The following is a 25990-nucleotide window of genomic DNA, read 5'->3' as shown; positions in this document are numbered from 1 at the left end:
TGGCTTTAGTTACGGTTTGTAGACAGCGAAGAAATAAAATACTCTGATGTAAGTCTACTTTAACCCACCTCTCAAAAGAACACTACACAAATACACTGAACATTTTTTTATACATCCACCACAAAAACAAAACTCCACCACTGATCAGAGCACAGCCAACAGCTAGACTGTGAGAGAGAATTCTGAAACGAGAAGAACCGTCCTACAGGATGTAAGACTACTTCCTCTAACCAGGAAGAAAACTACAGTAAAGTAAGTTTAAAGATTATCAACGCTTGGAATAATGGGTCAGTGAAGTATTGATTCATAATGAATGATACAGAGAAAATACTCTTGATACTCTGAAGACTACTTTATTTAACCAGGAAATTCAGTAATGTAAGATTATTACAGACTACAGATGATCTACACTGCCTGGGATTATTGGGTCAGAGAGTGAACACTATAGTAAAGTAATGGTGTCTCACTTTCTCACTTTCAATTTGAAAAGTATACATTACAATCTAGTCTTTTCAAGCAACAGACTTAAAGACAATCTTACGGTGAACGAAGAGAGAGAGTTGTGATATAGCAGGCAGGGAAAGAAAATAAGAAACAGAGTGAGAGAGAGATGAGAGGAATGAGAGAGAGAGTGAGAGGAATGAGAGAGAGATGAGAGGAATGAGAGAGAGATGAGAGGAATGAGAGAGAGAGTGAGAGGAATGAGAGAGAGATGAGAGAGATGAGAGGAATGAGAGAGAGATGAGAGATAGATGAGAGGAATGAGAGAGAGATGAGAGGAATGAGAGAGAGAGTGAGAGAAAGAAAGTGAGAGAAAGAAAGTGAGAGAAATAAAAAAAAGCTACAGTAGAGAAAAACATAGAGAAAGAAAGAGAAACAGAGAGACACAGAGCGAGAGTGAGAAAGACAGAAACGGAAAGAAAGCCACACTCAGTCTGTGTCAGTTAGTCACGGCCATGCGTCTCACCTGAGTGTCTCAGCCATGCGTCTCAGGTCCTCATTCTGCTGTTTCAGTCTCTCCAGCTTGGCCAGGATCTTGGACAGGTCTCTGCTGGATCTCTCCGGATGCTCGCTGTCCCTCACGAGGTGTCCCCCGATGTAGAACAGCAGTGTGCCCCACGCCAGGAGCACCAGCATAATCCAGCGCCACGAACCTGCCCATGGGCGCATCTTTCACCCCTCTGGGGCCTCTGGGGCTGGGGTGGAGGGGTGAGGGATTGGGGGGTGAGCAGTATTCCCGTCACAATAGGCTCTGAAGCATGGTGAGAATGGCGATGGAGGGAGTAGGGTGGAGGGAGAACGGAGGAGGTGAGTGTAGTCCAGGTGGGGTTAGTTAATGCATGGCTAGGGTTCCTGAAGGGGGTTAGGATGGGTTGAGGTCCGTTGTTGTGGTCTTCCCTCCTGGGTGGGCCCTCTCTGGGCAAGGCTGGATTGGGCTTGTGCTGATCCGGGCTCTGGTAGTCTGGTCAGCTCACTGGTGTCACCCTCTGTGTCTCTGCAGTCCTCTGACTGACTGACTGACAGATGGCTCAGTCTCTCTGGCTCTCACTGGTGTCACCCTCCGTGTCTCTGCAGTCCTCTGACTGACTGACTGACAGATGGCTCAGTCTCTCTGGCTCTCACTGGTGTCTTCAAAGAGAAAACAAAGCAGTAGGGTTAGGAAGAGTCACTGACAAAATCAGAGCGAAACCACCGCCCTTATCTTCTTCCTCCCAACCTTCCCTTCCTTTCCTTTCCTCCTCTCACCAGATAAACCAGGAGTCAGGAGTCAGGAGTCAGGAGTCAGGAGTCAGGAGCCCCTCAGCAGCTAACAGAGAAGCACACTAACCCACTGAACACTACATAAACTCACCATTCAGCAGTAAACAAACCCACCACTAAACACTACATAAACAAACTGGCTGAACACAACACAAATCTACTTTGGTACAGAGCACTACACAAACCCACCACCTCTCAACAGAGCACTACACAAACCCACCACCTCTCAACAGAGCACTACACAGACCCACCACCTCTCAACAGAGCACTACACAGACCCACCACCTCTCAACAGAGCACTACACAGACCCACCACCTCTCAACAGAGCACTACACAGACCCACCACCTCTCAACAGAGCACTACACAGACCCACCACCTCTCAACAGAGCACTACACAGACCCACCACCTCTCAACAGAGCACTACACAGACCCACCACCTCTCAACAGAGCACTACACAGACCCACCACCTCTCAACAGAGCACTACACAAACCCACCAGTGATCAGAGCACAACTAACGGCTAAGAGCCTGTGAGAGAGAATACTGAAAATAGAATAAATGCAGCTACCGGTAGTTCTGTTATCTCATAATACAACTGGGTTAAATGTGGAGGTGTGGAGGGGGGTGTGTGGCTGTCAATGTAGAGGTATCCTCCTCCTCCTCCCGTCTCTTTGAGGACAGGTCCCTCCACCCATTCAGCGCTGCTCACATACACACACTCCTCCCCAAGAACCCAGCCACACACAGACTCAGAGCAGGCAGGGAGAGCACACACACACACACACAAACACACACACACACACACCACAGGTTTAGGTATGATTATGGATATGGCTGAATATTTTGTATTCATTACAGAGGCAGAATACAGAAAGAGACTAGTTATAGATTTATGTGTGCAGCATATACAATGTAAAATATTTGTTGAGTCAACTTTTAAAAGTTTGTTACCCTGCTGCCTTAACATTTTTAATCATGTCCAATCTGAATTTCATGTTGGTTCAATTCATCTAAGTTACTTCAACCTAGTATAGTAAGTGAAACTGACAATTTTTGGGGGGCACGCGTTACAGATGGCGACATCGGTCCTCTAATACAGGACTGACTAGTAAAGTCCCAGTGCACTTCTTTTTTATTTATTTTGTATTATTAAGATGTATTTTTTATTCCGATTTTTCAGGGGGTGCTATAGCACCCTCTACACCCCTACTTACTGCAGCTGTGCCCATATGATAAAAGAAAAAAAATCCTACACATGACAATATGTGATGACAGAAGTTGATATGATGCCTCAAGGCAACGTTGTGCAGTTAGGCTACTTTTCAGGGCAATATCATGCTCAATGAAAGACATGCAATTTTATGTCAGATGATGGCCTCGGTCAATGTTTTTGCCAACATATCCACTGACATTCACAGGCAATGGACACAGGGACATTCTATGGGTGAAAGGAGCCTCATCGAGCAGTTAGTTAGGATCATACCCTCTCATAGTGTGGACAGTGAGCTTGAGGACAGTGAGGAAGAATGGACCCCAGAATCAAGTTTTAGAGGCAGTGAAATACTAGTTCATGCCCAACTTGTATCTTCTTATGAAAATATTTTTTTCTACTATATTTCACTTAATAAATGTTCAGAAAATATCTGATTTTCCTTGGTGTATTAGTTCCCTTATGGCACAGCGTTGCCCTGAGCAACAAAAAACATTCTGGGTGTGGGGGATAACCGTTTTTGATTATTGATACATTATCAGAAAGCCTAAATCAAAAAAAAAAAAAATTGAATGGACTATTATTTTTACATGAAAAACCAAAATGTTTGCAAAAGTTTGTTTCATTGCTGCCTGAACATTTTAAATGAAGTTCACGTGTTAAATTAACTTCATCTAAAGTTACTTCAACCTAGAATGTTTTATAGATTTCTGTGTGGAGCATATACAATGTTTTATACAGTGCCCTCTGTAATTATTGGCACAGTGAAGTATTTTTTTCTTCTTTTGACTCTATACTCCAAAGGTTTGGATTTTAAATCAAATAATGACTATGAGAATATAGTGCAGGCTGTCTGCTTTAATTTGAGGGTATCATCATCCGTATCGGGTGAACCGTTTAGACATTTTAGGGGAGCAAAAGTATTGAGACAAATTCACTTTATTGTGTATTAAAGTAGTCAAAAGTTTAGTATTTGGTCCCATATTCCTAGCACACAATGACTACACCAAGCTTGCGACTTTACAAATGTGTTGGATGCATTTGCTCTTTGTTTAGGTTGTGTTTCAGATTATTTTGTGCCCAATAGAAATGACTGTTAAATAATGTATTGTGTCATTTTGGAGTCACATTTATTGTAAATAAGAATATAATACAGTGGGGGAAAAAAGTATTTAGTCAGCCACCAATTGTGCAAGTTCTCCCACTTAAAAAGATGAGAGAGGCCTGTAATTTTCATCATAGGTACACGTCAACTATGACAGACAAAATGAGGAAAAAAAATCCAGAAAATCACATTGTAGGATTTTTAATGAATTTATTTGCAAATTATGGTGGAAAATAAGTATTTGGTCAATAACAAAAGTTTCTCAATACTTTGTTATATACCCTTTGTTGGCAATGACACAGGTCAAACGTTTTCTGTAAGTCTTCACAAGGTTTTCACACACTGTTGCTGGTATTTTGGCCCATTCCTCCATGCAGATCTCCTCTAGAGCAGTGATGTTTTGGGGCTGTTGCTGGGCAACACTGACTTTCAACTCCCTCCAAAGATTTTCTATGGGGTTGAGATCTGGAGACTGGCTAGGCCACTCCAGGACCTTGGAATGCTTCTTACGAAGCCACTCCTTTGTTGCCCGGGCGGCAGGGGCGGTCTGTTCAATAGGGCGATATGGGCGACGCACTGCCAAACGGGAAAAGGAAGGGAATTTTTTTCTAATCAATCATATCAAGGCAACAGTAGTTATCAGTGTTGTAATCTAGACTCTGATCTGCCACAGTGCCACACTGCCACTAAATGTCCAATCAGGCTAAAGTCGTGCTTCAAATGGCTCCCCCCCCTTTTGGGGCGATTTCAGTCAGGTTGAAAATCGCCCAGAAGTCTGTCATAGACTCCCATGTAAAATCTATTTTTTTCAAATTTCAGAGCTTTCAATACAATCTCTATGGGTGTCTGAGGGCTTGCACTTACGCGCTTTCGTCATACGTAACGTAACCATGAACGTAACTAAGAAAATAGCGGTCGATTGTGTCTTTGAAAGAAGTTCCTTTTTGTCGGCGAACAAATGAAGATAAATTGGCAACGAAACAATTAGGACCTCCCAGACCAAATTTAATAATTCAACAGGTTTCTACTAAAGGCGGAAAGTCCTACACCCGAGGATTTTCCAAAAATTGGTACGAACGAAAAAATAACATTGCCACTCAACTGGATGAGGGATACAGGCTAGCTGTCCGCCGCCACAACGATGAGGTTAGTGTTGATAATCACAAGTTTACTGGAGAACTGAGACCAAGTAGAGACTTTGGACAGGGAGGATATGGTATAATAAAGGCAGTTTATTCAGAGGTAAAGATATCTGGAATCGCGTGCACGGACCCGTTCGTCAAACTCTTAGGGAGCTACATATATTTTACATCCTGGCCCTACATAGTTCACTATTTGCATCACTTACCAAAATATTACATGTGGTCATATATGCTTGGAAAGTGGAGATGCCATAGAACGTCAAAAAAGTAAACATTGCTGGAGACACATTGACGTTTTGGAGAAGACATCGCGTTTGCTAGCGAAGAGATTTGTTGTGGCAAATGAACTTGGGCTGGGAATTGCCAGGAACCTCACGATAAGATATATGCATTGCGAGTCTCATGATTCTATACGTATTGCGATTCGATACTGTGATTTTATTGCGCACCATATGTCTGTTGCAGAGGGATCAGAAAGCCATGAGAACGAAGTTTTGATCAGTCATGGAAATAAAAGTGCTGAAAACAAATTGGCTCCCAATGTGAAAAGATTGAGAACAAGCTATGAAGGAACAATAATGGTGTTTTGGTGCAGGTACAGCCAACTAGCGCTAAAATATTGCGATATTGTCAATACAGTATATCGTAAAGTATCACTATGTAACTCGATTTCTTTCACCCCAATCCCTCAAATTAACGGTAAATAACTGAATTGTTTGCCCCACATTTAGCTAAGATGATTAGCTAGCCAGCTAAAATGTTTTATTTAGTTAGCAGTCGCATCTACAATAGTTTACTGTCAATAACATGTCTCCAAAAATGACGTGGTGTCTCCAATTGTGTTGACATTTTACAATTGCGATGCGCATCCATGAGTATCCACTTTCTGTAGCTCAGCTGGTAGAGCACGGCGCTTGTAACGCCAAGGTAGTGGGTTCGATCCCCGGGACCACCCATACACAAAAATGTATGCACGCATGACTGTAAGTCGCTTTGGATAAAAGCGTCTGCTAAATGGCATATTATTATTATTATTATTATTATCTGAAGAGAGCCCCGAAACATTGTGTGCAGACATTTTATGCAATAAATGAAGTAGGTTGAATCTAGTAGTTCTGATCTTCTGATTGGTCCTGATGAGTTGGGCGAGGTCCCCTCCAGGCTACTGTCACTGTTGCATTGGCTCTGAGTCGGGTTCTCTGTCTTCAAATGTTCAGCCTAAGAGAGGGGATTTTTGTGTGTGTGTGTGTGTGTGTGTGTGTTTAACAGTGATGATGTGTGTGTGTGTGTGTGTGTGTTTAACAGTGATGATGTGTGTGTGTGTGTGTGTTTGTGTGTGTGTGTGTGTGTGTCCTCAGAGCAAGAACTCGTGAGTTGGAAGAACTGAGAGGCCTATGGCGTGGGTGTTGTCCTTGGCCACCTGCTGACAAGGCTGACAAGATAGGACCCTTTTGTCCATTGTTATTGAATAGGAACAGAACTTATAACCAGCTCCTGACCTAAATAGATCTTAGCACAACATTTTACTCAACATATCATATTCCATATTCACTATAACAAATATATTTATTACGACATTAGCAAGAACCGCCACATCCTCAGCCGGCTAATCCAGTGTGTGAAGTTTTGCGGAGTGTTTGAGTTAGCTTTGCGAGGCAAAGATGAAACTGAGGGCTCCACCAACCCTGGTAAGCCAACACTTTTGAGATCAGTCAATAAATGCTTCTGGTATTGACTTATATGCTGCCCCTGTCTTCATGTTGTTGCTGGACATATCTTTTTTAAAATGTGTGTAGGTCACCTAAATCATCAGAAAAATTGCCCCCCCTGAGAATTTTTTCAGGAGCCGCCACTGCCGGGCGGTGTGTTTGGGATCATTGTCATGCTGAAAGACCCAGCCACGTTTCATCTTCAATGCCCTTGCTGATGGAAGGAGGTTTTCACTCAAAATCTCACGATACATGGCCCCATTCATTCTTTCCTTTACACGGATCAGTCGTCCTGGTCCCTTTGCAGAAAAACAGCCCCAAAGCATGATGTTTCCACCCCCATGCTTCACAGTAGGTATGGTGTTCTTTGGATGCAACTCAGCATTCTTTGTCCTCCAAACACGACGAATTGAGTTTTTACCAAAAAGTTCTATTTTGGTTTCATCTGACCATTTGACATTCTCCCAATCCTCTTCTGGATCATCCAAATGCACTCTAGCAAACTTCAGACGGGCCTGGACATGTACTGGCTTAAGCAGGGGGACACGTCATGCACTGCAGGATTTGAGTCCCTGGCGGCGTAGTGTGTTACTGATGGTAGGCTTTGTTACTTTGGTCCCAGCTCTCTGCAGGTCATTCACTAGGTCCCCCCGTGTGGTTCTGGAATTTTTGCTCACCGTTCTTGTGATCATTTTGACCCCACGGGGTGAGATCTTGTGTGGAGCCCCAGATCGAGGGAGATTATCAGTGGTCTTGTATGTCTTCCATATCCTAATAATTGCTCCCACAGTTGATTTCTTCAAACCAAGCTGCTTACCTATTGCAGATTCAGTCTTCCCAGCCTGGTGCAGGTCTACAATTTTGTTTCTGGTGTCCTTTGACAGCTCTTTGGTCTTGGCCAAAGAAGAAGTTACAGGTCTGTGAGAGCCAGAAATCTTGCTTGTTTGTAGGTGACCAAATACTTATTTTCCACCATAATTTGCAAATAAATTCATAAAAAATCCTACAATGTGATTTTCTGGATTTTCTTTTCTCAATTTGTCTGTCATAGTTGACGTGTACCTAAGCGGGAGAACTTGCACAATTGGTGGCTGACTAAATACTTTTTTTCCCCATTGTATATTTCTAAACACATTAATGTGGATGCTACCATGATTACAGATAATCCTGAATGAATCGTGAATTATGATGAGTGAGAAAGTTACAGGCGCACAAATATCATACCCCACGACATATCTCACCATTACAATAACAGGGGAGGTTAGCATTTTTTTGGGGGGGTATGATAGTGCTTTTGGCCGAGGCAATCAAAGGTTGGACTCAATGAATGAATCAACAGACTGACCTTCAGCTGCCTGCCTGGTACTGCCGGATGCCTGCCTGTCACACAGAGAGGGAGCCTGGTGAGGCTAGCAGCCTGTATTCATCTCTCTCCTTCTGATCGTCTGATTGCAGTTTGTTCTCCCTCTCTCTGTCTGGTAGTGAATGTAGTGAGCCAAGCAGCTAGCGCTAACCTCACTGTCTGTCTGTCTGTCTGTCTGGTAGTGAGCTTAGCAGACATTTTTCACCCCTCTCTCTCTCTCTCTCCCCCCCTAGTGTATCTGAGGTTTAAAAAGGCTTCTGACATTTGTAATTTCCACTTTGAAATTTCAGACTGGCTCAAATTAACATCATACACCTGTATTACACAACACCAGCCTCTATTACGAATACTTCCCTGTACCGTACGTACAGTCTGTACAGTAAATATGTCCATAGTGCAGCAGCCTATCTGCTGTTTCTGTAGTGTGAGGTAGCTTGATGTACATGTACATGTACACCCTCTGGACAGGACGCTAGTCAGTACAGTACAGTCTATATTACACGACTGTGTCACACCCTGGCTCTGGGGACTCTATATGTTGAGCCAGGGTGTGTAGATTCTATGTGTTTATGTTCTGCGGGGGAGTTCTAGTTGTGGTATTTCTATGTTGGCCCGAGTGGCTCCCAATCAGAGGCAACGAGTGTCAGCTGTTGCTGGCTGTCTCTGATTGGGAGCCATATTTAAACAGTCTGTTTCCCTTAGTGTTTGTGGGATCTTGTTCCGTTTGGTTTGTTCCGTGTTGGTTGTGTTTAACCGTAGGACTGCACGTATCGTTTGTTGTTTTGTTTGTATTATCACTGACGATAATAAAAATGTTCGTTCATCACGCTGCGCCTTGGTCTACTCACTTTGACGATCGTGACAGAAGATCCAACCATACCAGGACCAAGCAGCATGTCCAGGAGCAGGCAGCCTGGACGTGGGAGCAAATATTGGACGGGCAGGGGTCCTGGACCTGGGAGGAAATCCAGGCCGGGATGGATCGCCGTCCATGGAGTGAGACGGTAGAGGCGCGACGGAGAGAGGAGCAACGGCGTCAACAGTGTCGTCGTCGGACGGACGAGAGGCAACCCCAAAAATGTTTTAGGGGGGGGCACATGGCATGGACGACGGGGCTGCTGGAGGCAGATAAGGGGCGAATTCAGAAGGCCACCAGGTTACGGGAGCCATTGGTGAGAAGAGGGAAGGAAGATGTAGAGGCGCGGCGAGAGGTACTGAGGTGTATTGCCAGTCCGGTCCGGCCCGTTCCTGATCCCCGTTTAAGGCCAGTGGTGTGTGTTCCCAGTACGGTCCGGCCTGTCCCTGCCCCTCGCACCAAGCCTACGGTGCGCGTCGCCAGCCCGGCCCGGCCTGTTCCTGCCACTCGCACCAAGCCTACGGTGCGCGTCGCCAGCCCGGCCCGGCCTGTTCCTGCCACTCGCACCAAGCCTACGGTGTGCGTCGCCAGCCCGGCCCGGCCTGTTCCTGCTCCACGCACCAAGCCAGGGGTGCGCGTCGCCAGCCCGGTCCGGCCTGTTCCTGCCACTCGCACCAAGCCTACGGTGCGCGTCGCCAGCCCGGCCCGGCCTGTTCCTGCCCTTCGCACCAAACCTACGGTGCGCGTCGCCAGCCCGGCCCGGCCTGTTCCTGCCACTCGCACCAAGCCAGGGGTGCGCGTCGCCAGCCCGGCCCGGCCTGTTCCTGCCACTCGCACCAAGCCTACGGTGCGCGTCGCCAGCCCGGCCCGGCCTGTTCCTGCCACTCGCACCAAGCCTACGGTGCGCGTCGCCAGCCCGGCCCGGCCTGTTCCTGCCACTCGCACCAAGCCTACGGTGCGCGTCGCCAGCCCGGCCCGGCCTGTTCCTGCTACTCGCACCAAGCCAGGGGTGCGAGTCGTCAGCCCGGTAAGGCCCGTTCCTGCTCCACGCACCAAGCCAGGGGTGCGAGTCGTCAGCCCGGTAAGGCCCGTTCCGGCTCCACGCACCAAGCCAGGGGTGCGAGTCGTCAGCCCGGTCCGGCCCGTTGCTGCTCCACGCACCAAGCCAGGGGTGCGCATCGTCAGCCCGGTCCGGCCCGTTGCTGCTCCACGCACCAAGCCAGGGGTGCGCATCGTCAGCTCGGTCCGGCCCGTAGCTGCTCCACGCACCAAGCCAGGGGTGTGCATCGTCAGCCCGGTCCGGCCCGTTCCTGCTCCACGCACCAAGCCAGGGGTGCGCATCGTCAGCCCGGTCCGGCCCGTAGCTGCTCCATGCACCAAGCCAGGGGTGCGCATCGTCAGCCCGGTCCGGCCCGTTCCTGCTCCACGCACCAAGCCAGGGGTGCGCATCGTCAGCCCGGTCCGGCCCGTAGCTGCTCCACGCACCAAGCCAGGGGTGCGCATCGTCAGCCCGGTCCGGCCCGTTCCTGCTCCACGCACCAAGCCAGGGGTGTGCGTCGTCAGTCCGGCACAACCCGTGCCTGGGTCACCGGTGCCTGGTCAGGTACCGGTCAGCTGCTCCACACCGGAGCTGAAGCTATCCGCTCCTACGATGTCCAATTCAGCTCCAGCCAGTGGGGCCAGACCGGACCAGGGGCGCTACGGGTGGATTATTGGAGGGTGGTGGTCTAGCCCGGAGCCGGAACCGCCTCCGAGGAGGAATGCCCACCCAGCCCTCTCCTGGTTTGTTTATGTTCAGGCGCGGTCGCAGTCCGCGCCTTTGGGGGGGGGGTACTGTCACACCCTGGTTCTGGGGACTCTATATGTTGAGCCAGGGTGTGTAAATTCTATGTGTTTATGTTCTGTGTGGGAGTTCTAGTTGTGGTATTTCTATGTTGGCCCGAGTGGCTCCCAATCAGAGGCAACGAGTGTCAGCTGTTGCTGGTTGTCTCTGATTGGGAGCCATATTTAAACAGTCTGTTTCCCTTAGTGTTTGTGGGATCTTGTTCCGTTTGGTTTGTTCCGTGTTGGTTGTGTTTAACCGTAGGACTGCACGTATCGTTTGTTGTTTTGTTTGTATTATCACTGACGATAATAAAAATGTTCGTTCATCACGCTGCGCCTTGGTCTACTCCGTCTAACGATCGTGACAGACTGTCTGTCTATCTGGGACAGATTGGATCAATCTTCTCATAGTATCTATATAGGCAAAGACATGGGAGATAGAACATACAATATATATACTGTATGTTGTAATGTAACCTATATCCTATGGAGGGCTTGACAGGTACAGTACATATGTTGTAATGTAACCTATATCCTATGGAGGGCTTGACAGCTACAGTACATATGTTGTTGTCACGATCGTTGAGAGACGGGTCAGACCAAGGTGCAGCGTGGTATGCGAACATGTTTATTAAACTCAATAAACATAAACAAAACAAGAAACAACGTAACGTGAAGTCCTCAGGCTATACACATACAAGCCTAAACACAGAACAAGATCCCACAACTAAGGTAGGCAACCAGGCTACCTAAGTATGATCCCCAATCAGAGACAACGAGCGACAGCTGTCTCTGATTGGGAATCACACCCGGCTGAACATAGAAACACAACCTAGAACTGCAACATAGAAAATCTAACATAGATCCTCACGCCCTGACCAAACCAACTAAAGACAACTGGCCTCTCAAGGCCAGGGCGTGACAGTTGTAATGTAACCTATATCCTATGGAGGGCTTGACAGGTACAGTACATATGTTGTAATATAAACTATATCCTATGGAGGGCTTGGAGCTACAGGCACTGGACAGGTGGATGATGAGCAACAAGGTGATCAAATTAAACGCAACACTTGAACGATAATTTGATGATGTGACTTAAGGTCTTTCTCTCTCAGCCAATGGCAGAGTCTGATTCAGTTTGTTCTCCCTCTCTTAGCCAATGGCAGAGTCTGATAATCGTTTAGTCTACCTCTCAGCCAATGGGTGCTTCTGATTCAGTTTGCACTGCATCTCTCAGCCAATGGTGGAATCTAATTCTGTTTGTTCTGTCTCTCTCAGCCAATGAATAATTGAGCTGAGTACAGCACTGAGCCCCAGTTCAGCCTCATCACAGTCAAAGAGAAGAGCAGTAACCAGGAAACAGGAACTGCATCTTTTATAAATATTAGCCTTTATAAATATTCAGCAGGAGAGAGTAGGAAGGAAGACATCTTTTGGCACCGTAATCAAAGTTAGCTTTACTGAGCAGCCCTTTGAGGGCTGTTCTCTCTCTCTCTTTCTCTCTCTCTCTCTTTCTCTCTGCCTCTCATTTCTCTTTCTCTCTCTCTTTGAAAAGATGATCCACTGTATAGGTTAGGTAACGATGCTATGCTGCATAGTAAGAAACAAGGCTACCTTGTCCTTATTTGATTCTAAGGCAGATGAGTATAAGTCTGTCTATAATAGCAGTGGTGGAACCTCTGTCTGTCTCTAGTCCTCCACAGTCCACACCCAACCAGGGCCCAGCCATGAGCTCTGTTCTGTTCATTCATCTGTTATCCAGGTAGCACACCCCACGTAAGCTATCCTCAGTAAAACACTTGACCTATACTCCTCCCCCACCACACATCTCCACATCTCCCCATCCCTGATATGAATGTTTATTTCTCTGTCGAAAAGTGACATTTGCTTTGGGGGGAAATCTTGCATTTTGGCTGCAGTTCAAGGTTGGTTGAGCACTGCCATTTCCTATGGAGAAGTGACATTTGAGAATCCAAAGGGATGTTGTGTTATTCATGATAATGGAGGATGCCAGTGCTGTGTTCTTATTAAGGGCAGGGAACCCAGCCAGGCAGGCAGTAACACACACACACACACACACACACACACACACACACACACACACACACACACACACACACACACACGCACGCACACACAGAGTATTCTCTTCTCTTAGTGAACTAGTGCAGCGCTATGCCTCCAGGGCTTAACTCTAAACCACTAAACTAGGACGAGAGGGAAACTGAGATGTCATCAATAGCGCCTGCCACCGCAGTACTGTAAGTAAGCCAAGACAGCCCAGCAGATCGGTGCCGTGTGTGTGTGCGTGCACAGGAGACAGAGGTAAGGCTTTACTGACATCATAGGAGACAGAGGTAAGGCTCTACTGACATCATAGGAGACAGAGGTAAGGCTCTACTAACATCATAGGAGACAGAGGTAAGGCTCTACTAACATCATAGGAGACAGAGGTAAGGCTCTACTAACATCATAGGAGACAGAGGTAAGGCTCTACTGACATCATAGGAGACAGAGGTAAGGCTCTACTAACATCATAGGAGACAGAGGTAAGGCTCTACTGACATCATAGGAGACAGAGGTAAGGCTCTACTAACATCATAGGAGACAGAGGTAAGGCTCTACTAACATCATAGGAGACAGAGGTAAGGCTCTACTAACATCATAGGCAGCAAAGCCACTGAAGCAGCACTGAAACAGGAGCCTGGATGCCAGAGCAGAGCTGCTGTGCCTGCACTGTTAAGGACAGGCTTCACAGAAGTAGCGGCCCGTCCATTAGGGCGTTAGGGGTGGTGCCCCACTTGTGACTGGTCAAAAGTATTTTATCTTTGAACAAAATAGCTATTATATAAAACATTTCCATAAAAGTTTACTGTTTTAAAACAAGCTGATCAGGTACTGCCCTTCCATCAGCAGCTCCAGGCGTTCGGCCTGCCACCCAGCAATGAGATTGCAGGATTTCATCACATGATTTTCACAGCAGAAAGTAAATGGACCGTCCTGGGGCGTTGAAATGAACGCCCAGGCCTTCTGGGTCTGCTCTAGTGATGCGCGGGTCAGCTGTTTGTTCACACGCACCCGCCCGCCCGCAATTGCAAATAACCCATCCGCAACCGCCCGACTATATGTGATAAAGTGAAAATCCCGTAAATATAGAAAATGCACTGTATAGTCAGAGATGGCGGATTTTTTTTTTTTACAGGTCTTTTTAGATAGGCCTATGCTTATAATTTCTGACGTTTTGGTAGGCTATTTGTTAGTAAACTTGTCTATAATTAGATACATGCAGCTTCTCTTCTGTCATTACTTGTTTTCTCTTTCCTTTATTATCTATGCTTCTCTAGCACAACAAAGACGTTTAGGGACCGGGGAGAAAATGCAAAAATGCAAAATCGCCAAATGACATCAGTTTGACCGGTTTTAAGGAAATTAAAAGCTGTTAAAACGAACCTACATGTTTTTGTTAAAATGTAAGTTTGACTTGGATGCATATTTTATGTGGTTGAAATACTATCAGCTTTTATGACAGCACTGCCACCTTTACAGACAGTCCCTGACTGCATTCATTCTCACAAGATGCTGAAAGAAATAAGTAATATTTCTCCTGTTCCCGTGTCAAAATGTGCATTTGGTGTATTATTTTACTGCAAGAAATGCTTAAATCTTCAGGAGTTAATATTATATTAGGCTATGTGAGAGGTTATAGACCTACAGTCAGTGTCCAGAGTTCAGTCAGGCTACTATTCCATTCAACCCATCTGAACAGTGCAGTTCCTTGACGTGCCATTTTGAAGTACCTGTCTTGAGACTGTTGAATTTGTATAGCGCCTCACAATCATCAGAGATAACATAGACGGCACTGCTATCATCCTCTTTTACCATTTCACCAAATCTTTCCTAAACATTAGACTTCTGTAAAATGTAATATCTTATGTTTCACCGAGTCGTGGCTGAAAGACGACATGGACAACATACAGCTGACGGGATATACGTTACATCGGCAGGATAGAACGGCTGACTCCGGTAAGACAAGGGGTGGCGGTCAGTGTATATACAACAACAGCTGGTGCACAAAATCAAATACTAAGGAAGTCTCAAGGTTTTGCTCGCCTGAGGTAGAGTATCTTATGATAAGCTGTAGACCACACTATTTACCAAGAGAGTTTTCATCTATATTTTTCATAGCTGTCTATTTACCACCACAAATCAATGCTGGCATTAAGATTGCACTCAATGAGCTGTATAAGGCCATAAGTAAACAGGAAAACGCTCATCTAGAGGCAGCGCTCCTAGTGGCCGGGGACTTTAATGCAGGGAAACTCAAATCCGTTCTACCTAATTTCTACCAGCATGTTAAATGTGCAACCAGAGGAAAAAAAACTCTAGACCACCTTTACTCCACACACAGAGACGCATACAAAGCTCTCCCTCGCCCTACATTTGGCAAATCTGACCATAACTCTATCCTCCTGATTCCTGCTTATAAGCAAAAACTAAAGCAGGAAGCACCAGTGACTTGGTTAATAAAAAAGTGGTCAGATGACGCAGATGCTAAGCTACAGGACTGTTTTGCCAGCACAGACTGGAACATGTTCCGGGATTCTTCAGATAGCATTGAGGAGTCCACCACATCAGTCACTGGCTTCATCAATAAGTGCATCGATGACGTCATCCCCACAGTGACTGTACGTACATACCCCAACCAGAAGCCATGGACTACAGGCAACATCCGCAAGGAGCGGGACTCTAACCCGGACGCTTATAAGAAATCCCGCTATGCCCTCCGACGAACCATCAAACAGGCAAAGAGTCAATACAGGACTAAGATTGAATCATACTACACCGGCTCTGACGCTCGTCGGATGTGGCAGGGCTTGAAAACTATTACAGACTACAAAGGGAAGCACAGCCGCGAGCTGCCCAGTGACACAAGCCTACCAGACGAGCTAAACCACTTCTATGCTCGCTTCGAGGCAAGTAACATTGAAGCATGCATGAGAGCACCAGCTGTTCCGGATGTGATCACGTTCTCCGTAGCTGATGTGAGTAAGACTTTTAAGCAGGTCAACATTCACAAGGCGGCAGGGCCAGACGGATTACCAGGACGTGTACTCCAAGCATGTGCTAACCAACTGGCAAGTGTCTTAACTGACATTTTCAACATGTCCCTGACTGAGTCTGTAATACCAACATGTTTCAAGCAGACCACCATAGTCCCCGTGCCCAAGGACTCTTAAGATAACCTGCCTAAATGACTACCGACCCGTAGCACAGACGTCTGTAGCCATGAAGTGCTTTGAAAGGCTGGTCATGGCTCACAACACCATTATCCCAGAAACCCTAGACCCACTCCAATTTGCATACCGCCCCAACAGATCCACAGATGATGCAATCTCTATTGCACTCCCCACTGCCCTTTCCCACCTGGACAAGAGAAACACCTACGTGAGAATGCTATTCATTGACTACAGCTCAGCGTTCAACACCATAGTGCCCTCAAAGCTCATCACTAAGCTAAGGATCCTGGGACTAAACACCTCCCTCTGCAACTGGATCCTGGACTTCCTGACGGGCCGCCCCCAGGTGGTAAGGGTAGGTAACAACACATCTGCCACGCTGATCCTCAACACGGGGGCCCCTCAGGGGGGCGTGCTCAGTCTCCTCCTGTACTCCCTGTTCACCCATGACTGCATGGCCAGGCACGACTCCAACCCCAACATTAAGTTTGCCGACGACACAACAGTGGTAGGCCTGATCACCGACAACGATGAGACAGCCTATAGGGAGGAGGTCAGAGACCTGGCCGTGTGGTGCCAGGATAACAACCTCTCCCTTAATGTGACCAAGACAAAGGAGATGATTGTGGACTACAGGAAAAAAAAGAGGACTGAGAACACCCCCATTCTCATCGACGGGGCTGTAGTGGAACAGGTTGAGAGCTTCAAGTTCCTTGGTGTCCACATCACCAACGAACTATCATGGTCCAAACACACCAAGACAGTCATGAAGAGGGCACGACAAAGCCTATTCCCACTCAGGAGACTGAAAAGATTTGGCATGGGTCCTCAGATCCTCAAAAGGTTATACAGCTGCACCATCGAGAGCATCCTGACTGGTTGCATCACCGTCTGGTATGGCAACTGCTCGGCCTTCGACCGCAAGGCACTACAGAGGGTAGTGCGTACGGCTCAGTACATCACTGGGGCCAAGCTTCCTGCCATCCAGGACCTCTATACCAGGCGGTGTCAGAGGAAGGCCCTCAAAATTGTCAAAGACTCCAGCCACGCTAGTCATGCTACCGCGGTACCGGAGCGCCAAGTCTAGGTCCAAAATGCTTCTCAACAGCTTCTCCCCCAAGCCATAAGACTCCTGAACAGCTAATCATGGCTACCCGGACTATTTGCACTGCCCCCCCCACCCCCACCCCATTTATTTACGCTGCTGCTACTCTGTTAATTATTTATGCATAGTCACTTTAACTCTATCCACATGTACATATTACCTCAACTACCTCAACTAGCCGGTGACCCCGCACATTGACTCTGCACCGGTACCCCCCTGTATATAGCCTCCCTACAGTTTTTTTATTTACTTCTGCTCTTCTTTTCTCTACACTTTGTTGTTGTTATTGTTTTATTTTTTATTAAAAAATAAATGCATTGTTGGTTAAGGGCTGTAAGTAAGCATTTCACGGTAATATCTACACCTGTTGTATTCGGCGCATGTGGCAAATAAAATGTGATTTGATTAGATTTGTTCTGGCCCTCCCTTCTATATATTTTCAACTCTCCATTTCGCAGCTTTTCTCTTATTGAATTACACTCTGACATTGTCCTTTTTGCCTCAGTGGATAGACGTTAACTTTTTCTGCCCAAGTTCCCAAAAGTATTTGGCGATCGGTGTGTATTTGACATGCTACAGTTAGGCCCTGAAGCTTAGGGTGAGGCTACGCAGTAACGACAGATAAAGATAATTAAAGAAAAACGTTAATGTAGCCTATAGATATGAATTGCACAAGAATTCTACATTTATGGATTTTTAATGCATTATTTTCTCTTTACTCAACCCGCCACCCACCCGACCTTCATCCACACGATATTTCATGGCCCTAAACCCGCCCACGCACCGCTAGTCTGCTCTATCCGGTATTGAACAGATGGAGCTAAAGAGCAAATTGCAATGAACGTGTAAATAAATAATCATACCAGTCATTGGGAGCCTGGGACCTGAACCGGACACCCACATCCATCAACAGTCGAAGGACAGAGGGATACACTAGCTAGAATCTTCTCCTGGATCTGGCAGGACAAAAGAAACATGGCTCTGTGCCAAATTCGCAACACTGTTTTTTGTTTCTCCTTCCATTAGATGCTAGCTAGAGGACACTAGCTACCAGCAATCTAGCATACCGGTAGCTAGCTTGCTAGCTCGCATGCCAATCAAGTCTAACTAAAGTTACTGGCGAGCTTATCATGCTTGTGACATTATGCTAGCTAACTATCCCCAGTTACATCATTTGTTTTCACTTGTCGCATCTGTGCTTGTTGCGTTTTCCCTGTGCTTGTTGCGTTTTCCCTGTGCTTGTTGCGTTTTCCCTGTGCTTGTTGCGTTTTCCCTGTGCTTGTTGCGTTTTCCCTGTGCTTGAAGCGTTTTCCCTGTGCTTGTTGCGTTTTCCCTGTGCTTGTTGCGTTTTCCCTGTGCTTGTTGCATTTTCCCTGTGCTTGTTGCGTTTTCCCTGTGCTTGTGTCACTGATGCACTCGTGAGATGTCTTTTTTAAATAACGTTTTGTAATCAAAACATTTGCGGCATGTGCAGCAGAGGTGATTCTGTTTTAAATACAAAAGTGAAATAGGTGCATTAATGCTTTTGTTCAAATGCACAGATCACTTTATATATCTTCCCACAGAAAACTACTTGTCATTTGAAAACTTGGGTTAATCATTTTCTCCTCCTCCCGCCCAGCTATCACTGTACATCGGCAATGTGTTTCTGGGCCATAACGTGTGTGTGTGAGTGTGTGTGTGTGTGTCTGTGTGTGCGCGCGAGCATTGGTGCGTACGAGCATGTGTGTCAGTGTGTGTTTGTGTGTCAGTGTGTGTCAGTGTGTGTGTGTGTGTGTGTGTGACTATTGGTTACACCTGCTGTACAAGGTCACACCTACAGCAAGGGACAATAGGAGGAAACCAAGCTCTGGTTCCCAGGGATCCTCTAATGTAAGGGGGCGGTGGGTCCACACACACACACACACACACAGGTTGTTATGCAAATTACAGAGTCATTTAAAGTCGATGGACGCAGAATTACCAAGCGGACGCGATGCTTTTGTGATTCTCTCACATCATCCATTTTTATATTCAATAATGTCACATTAAGTGAGCTGCACCTGCTAGGCCAATCTGGTGTTTGGAGAAGCTTTAAGGTTGTTTTCTAAGAGAGAGGTGGTGTGTGTGTGTGTGTGTGTGTGTCTGTGTGTGTGTGTGTGTGTGTGTGTGTGAGTGTGTGTGTGTGTGTGTGTGTGTGTGTGTGTGTGTGTGTGTGTGTGTGTGTGTGTGTGTGTGTGTGTGTGTGTGTGTGTGTGTGTGTGTGTGCATGCATGCATGACTGTATGTGTGTGTGAGTCTCTGTGTGTTTAAGGTTGTTCTAAGAACAAAGGTCGTGTCTGGTAAGTGCTGTAGGAGGAGATAGGATACAGTGGGAGGAGATAGCATACAGTGGGAGGAGATAGCATACAATAGGAGGAGAAAGGATACAGTGGGAGGAGATAGGATACAGTGGGAGGAGATAGCATACAATAGGAGGAGAAATGATACAGTGGGAGGAGATAGGATACAGTGGGAGGAGATAGCATACAGTGGGAGGAGATAGGATACAGTGGGAGGAGATAGGATACAGTGGGAGGAGATAGGATACAGTGGGAGGAGATAGGATACAGTGGAAGGAGATAGGATACAGTGGGAGGAGATAGCATACAATAGGAGGAGAAAGGATACAGTGGGAGGAGATAGGATACAGTGGGAGGAGATAGGTTACAGTGGGAGGAGATAGCATACAGTGGGAGGAGATAGGATACAGTGGGAGGAGATAGGATACAGTGGGAGGAGATAGGATACAGTGGGAGGAGATAGGATACAGTGGGAGGAGATAGCATACAATAGGAGGAGAAAGGATACAGTGGGAGGAGATAGGATACAGTGGGGAGGAGATAGGATACAGTGGGAGGAGATAGGATACAGTAGAAGGAGATAGGATACAGTGGGAGGAGATAGGATACAGTAGAAGGAGATAGGATACAGTAGAAGGAGATAGCATACAGTGGGAGGAGATAGGCTACGTGGGAGAACAGGCAGAGAGATAACAAACAACATAACCACAACCACTGCATGCTGCCTTACAGATAGGCCTCATATAGGTTACTGACTGGCCCCAACCAAGACCTCAGAGATCCACACACAAGCATGCCTGTACATTTGCATTGAGTATATGAATGTGTGAGAATATGCTGTGTGTGTGCCACAGTATTGGCATGCCTGCCCTCTGTGTGTCCATGCATGTGTTGGTTCAGGCCAAGGATTAATGGGTAGGCCCTGATACACTGTGACATTTTAAATGGAGGAAATGGACCAACTCCATGTTACTCATAATTGTAACTCTATTCAATGACATTTCTTCAGTACTTCTAGGAAGGACACTAAGTGGATCTGAGTCTGGAAGAGATAAAATAACAGAATAACTGTAATAACTGTGATAACGGTAATAACTGTGATAACTGTAAAACTGTGATAACTGTGATACCTGTAATAACGGTGATAACTGTAATAACTGTAATAACTGTAAAGCTGTAACTGTGATAACTAATAACTGTGATAACTGTAAAACTATAATAACTGTGAGAATTATAATAACTGTGATAACTGTAAAACTATAATAACTGTGATAACTGTAATAACTGTGATAACTGTGATAACTGTAAAACTATAATAACTGTGAGAACTATAATAACTGTGAGAACTGTAATAACTGTGATAACTGTAAAACTATAATAACTGTAATAACTGTGATAACTGTAAAACTATAATAACTGTGATAATTGTAATAACTGTGATAACTGTAAAACTGTGAGAACTGTGAGAACTGTAATAACTGTGAGAACTGTAAAACTATAATAACTGTGAGAACTGTAATAAAGGCACATTCAGATGGAAATACTAAAAGCATAAGGGCATCCAATCCATTTAAAGTTTGTCTTCTGTGATCTGAACTGGTTCTGAAATTAGTTTGACTCAACTCACACCGAACGCCCTCCCTCTCTCTGTCAGCCAATGTGACATATGACCTTCACAAGGCAACACTGCAGGCAGTGTGTGTGTGTCCTTTCTCCCTGTTTGCGAACCCCAATTAAAGGAAGATAGAATAATTAAACAAATGGCTAGCCTGTCTAGCATCCCCCATCTTCTCCTCCCCCTTCACCACCCTCTCCTCCCCCTTCACCACCCTTTCCTCCCCCTTCACCACCCTTTCCTCCCCCTAGACAACAGCATGATGTGACCCCTCTGAAATAGAGATAGGTCATGACATTACATAATTGTCACACCCTGGTTCTGGGACTCATTATTGTTGAGCCAGGGTGTGTGCAGTCTATGTGTTTATGTTCTATGTTGGGTGTCTAGGTTGTTGTTTTCTATGTTTGGTCGGTGACTCCCAATCGGAGGTAACGAGTGTCAGCTGTCGGCTCGTTATCTCTGATTGGGAGCCATATTTATACTGTGTGTTTTCACCTTGTGGTTGTGGGTTTTTGTTCCAGGTTCAGTATTTGTCACTGTTGGACTTCACTATCGTCTTTTGTTTTGTAGTTACGTGCTTTCTTGATTAAAGTCATCATGTTCACTCAACGCGCTGCGTATTGGTCCGTTTCCTCAGACGATCGTGACAATAATAGAATCAGCTACCAGAAGCCTAATGAAGAGTAGAGAACAAACAGTACATCGTTTAACTTCAGGCACAGAGAATACAAGCCTGGTCCCAGATCTGTTTGTGCTGTCTGGTCAAATCCTATGGCCATTGTCATTAAGCTCGGTTGCTATACTGTATATAGCGTATACCGGGTATTTGGAAATAGCCACGGGATGGTTTTTCAACACTGTTGAAACTATTTATTAGAAGTTTTTCAATAAATGTGAATATTTGTAGCTACTTTTTAAGTAAATACCTGCAGTCAACGTGTGCAATAGGTTAGCCAGTCAACTTGTGCAATACATTAGGAGATGAAGCAGATCACATTCTTCACCTGTCACATTATTTTACATTATGAAGCTTACCATAGTACCCCAGAACAGTTGAGCCAGTCACGTGTTTGTAAATAGCACAACGGGCGAAAGCAGGAGCTGGTGGGTCCTGCTGTGTATTTTGTTGAACTTGCTAGTTAGCTAAGTAAGTGGCTGAATTAATAAGGAGATGGGGCACCATATGGTGTTAGCTTTATGCCGTGTTTGAGAAGTCAAAGCCCTTTGGATGAGTTATCTGTACAGCTGCCACTATCTTGATTTCCTTGTGTCTTTTCTCCTCTCCGTTCTAGGCCCCTCAGTCTGCTCCTCCCCCCTCTTCTCCGAGCAGAGCAGGCAGGCCCGTTGCCCTAGTGATTCCAGACTCCACACAGACTGAACAAGCCCCCATTCTCATCGACGGGGCTCTAGTGGAACAGGTTGAGAGCTTCAAGTTCCTTGGTGTCCACATCACCAACGAACTATCATGGTCCAAACACACCAAGACAGTCGTGAAGAGGGCATGACAAAGCCTATTCCCCCTCAGGAGACTGAAAAGATTTGGCATGGGTCCTCAGATCCTCAAAAAATTCTACAGCTGCACCATCGAGAGCATCCTGACTGGTTGCATCACCGCCTGGTATGGCAACTGCTCGGCCTCCGACCGCAAGGCACTACAGAGGGTAGTGCATACGGCCCAGTACATCACTGGGGCCAAGCTTCCTGCCATCCAGGACCTCTATACCAGGCGGTGTCAGAGGAAGGCCCTCAAAATTGTCAAAGACTCCAGCCACCCTAGTCATAGACTGTTCTCTCTGCTACCGCACGGCAAGCGGTACCGGAGTGCCAAGTCTAGGTCCAAAATACTTCTGCCCCCCAACCCCCACCCCATATTTTTTACTCTGTTAATTATTTATGCATAGTCACTTTAATTCTACCCACATGTACATATTACTTCAACTACCTCAACTAGCCGGTGTCCCCGCACATTGACTCTGCACCGGTACCCCCCTGTATATATAGCCTCCCTACTGTTATTTTACTTTTTTTCTCAACACTTTTTTGTTGTTTTATTTCACTTTTTTATTAAATAATAAATGCACTGTTGGTTAAGGGCTGTAAGTAAGCATTTCACTGTAATGTCTGCACCTGTTGTATTCGGCGCATGTGGCCAATAACATTTGATTTGATTTGATTTGACACAGCGTGTACACATGCTGCTCCAGAGCCAGTACTGTTCTTCCTTCAGACAAGCATGTGTCAAAACGTTGTTCATTTGCATAACGCATCTTGTTCACATTTGCTTGTAAATGTCCAAGCTACAGTAAATCCCGGGATGTGAGAAGGGTGGTATGATGATATGAAAATCTGGATTTGGTACCAGGCTAAGAGAACTGCGCTGTACCAGACAAACACAAGTTAGATGTAAATGTACTGTAGGCTACATGTAGCCCTGTTTGCTATCGTGTTACTGTGTTGTTAGCGTACATTGAGGTACAGAGCTGCTCTTCCTCCCGGGGAAGGACTGCCCGTTCCATGATCTCGCCATCACGGTTGACAACTCCGTTGTGTCCTCCTCCCAGAGTGCAAAGAGCCTTGGTGTGACCCTGGACAACACCCTGTTGTTCTCCGCTAACATCAAGGCGGTGACCTGATCCTGTAGGTTCATGCTCTACAACATTCGCAGAGTACGACCCTGCCTTACACAGGAAGCGGCACAGATCCTAATCCAGGCACTTGTCATCTCCCGTCTGGATTACTGCAACTCGCTGTTGGCTGGGCTCCCTGCCTGTGCCATTAAACCCCTACAACTCATCCAGAACGCCGCAGCCCGTCTGGTGTTCAACCTTCCCAAGTTCTCTCACGTCACCCCGCTCCTCCGCACACTCCACTGGCTTCCAGTTGAAGCTCGCATCTGCTACAAGACCATGGTGCTTGCCTACGGAGCTGTGAGGGGAACGGCACCTCCGTACCTTCAGGCTCTGATCAGTCCCTACACCCAAACGAGGGCATTGCGTTCATCCACCTCTGGCCTGCTGGCCCCCCTACCTCTGCGGAAGCACAGTTCCCGCTCAGCCCAGTCAAAACTGTTCGCTGCTCTGGCACCCCAATGGTGGAACAAGCTCCCTCACGACGCCAGGACAGCGGAGTCACTCACCACCTTCCGGAGACACTTGAAACCCCACCTCTTTAAGGAATACCTGGGATAGGATAAAGTAATCCTTCTTCCCCCCCTTACCCAGCCAGTTTGCTACAGCAGGAAAATAATCTTACAGTAACATTAATTATTATTTGGATTACAATCAATGGACATTTATTTGTAGGGTTTGATAATTTTTTCTAAGGGAAAATCAAGTCTGAAAAAAATTACATAATAATCAGATACACTACAAGTTTTTAATTTCCTGCATTGCAGGATATTTCTCCTGAAACAGGGTGATCAGATTAAGATCCTAAACCTGTTCTACTGTAAACATGTTTAATAAACTGAACTGCTGTGCCTCCCTGTGATGACATAGGCTGTTGCGTGAAAATAAGAGGAGAGAGTGAGAGAGAGAGAGAGAGAGAGAGAGAGAGAGAGAGAGAGAGAGAGAGAGAGAGAGAGAGAGAGAGAGAGAGAGAGAGAGAGAGAGAGAAATACAGAGCGAGACCGAAACCGAGAGAGAGAGAGAGTGAGAGAGAGAGAAAAAGACCGAAACTGAGAGAGAGAGAGAGAAAGAGAGAGAGAGAGAGAGAGAGAGAGAGAGAGAGAGAGAGAGAGAGAAGCGTTGTGTTGTAGTGATGCTTCCCCCAAGGACCAGTGCTAGATGAGGCCAATGTAATCTACTGCAGGGCTTACACCTGCCCACACACATCAACGCACACACACACCACACACACACAACGCACGCACATGCACGCGCACACATACACACACACCCACACACAGATAAACTAATGTGCACATTTTTTTGTTTCGTGCATGGCACAATTTATGACATTAGGAATACTTGTATATGAAAGGCATGGGCTCTCGCTCTTTCTTTCTCTCTCTCACACACACGCACGCACACGTGCACGAGCGCACACACACAGTCACACACACAGCGAGAAAATACAACCCGTCTCAAATTAATTCTTTCATCAACAATTTCCTTTCTAAATGTCATGAAACATATCGATGCCTTGGGGGTCAATCTATCCCTGCTACTTTGTGGCATATGATGTTTCCAAAAACAGGGCCCTACTAATCTCCATGGCCGTGTCCCAAAAGACCCCTATCCCCTTTATAGTGCACTACTTTATAGAGCCCATAGGGCTCTGGCCAACAGGAGTGCACTATAAAGGGCATACTGAAGAGTGCCATTTGGGACACAGCCTCCATGTGTTCTGGGCCCATAATTAAAAATACCCTTAGGAGCACAGCTAGCCTAGCTCTGACATTTAGGTGTGTGTGTGTGTGCGTGCGTGTCTTTGTGTGTGTGTGTGTAAGTGTGAGTGTGAGTGGGGCGGAGGGAGGTCGCTCCTCTCCACTGTCGGGATCAGTTTGTCACAGGGGTCAGCGATGAGGGGGTTGTTGCTGTTGTGTGTGTGTCAATAGAAACATTAGACAGACAGAGCCCAGGCCAGGAGAGGCACAGGGATCTCTAAACATTTAGTAAAAAGCATGGAAAATGAATGATCGTAAAACAAAAAAATGGTACAGATGTTTTTTGTCTTTTGTCCTAACTGTTGTCTCTTGTCTGTGTTACCATAAAGGTCCAGATAAACTCCACCAG

General features: G+C 46.2%; 1 protein-coding gene across 2 annotated transcripts in view; it reads right to left on the bottom strand.

The window, feature by feature from the left end:
* fut8a (fucosyltransferase 8a (alpha (1,6) fucosyltransferase)) overlaps positions 1-25990 on the bottom strand; it is a 177483-nt gene that overhangs the window by 66034 nt on the left and 85459 nt on the right. For both annotated transcript variants that reach the window (XM_041854713.2, XM_045209108.1), the window contains one exon: positions 968-1629. In XM_041854713.2, the coding sequence (XP_041710647.2) occupies positions 968-1170 (203 nt within the window). In that variant the 5' untranslated portion in view covers positions 1171-1629. The remainder of the gene's footprint in view (positions 1-967; positions 1630-25990) is intronic.

Source organism: Coregonus clupeaformis, chromosome 29, assembly GCF_020615455.1.
Source record: "Coregonus clupeaformis isolate EN_2021a chromosome 29, ASM2061545v1, whole genome shotgun sequence".
Lineage (NCBI taxonomy): Eukaryota > Metazoa > Chordata > Actinopteri > Salmoniformes > Salmonidae > Coregonus > Coregonus clupeaformis.
Note: the sequence above shows the minus strand (reverse complement) of the source record. Positions and strands in the feature narration are given on the sequence as shown.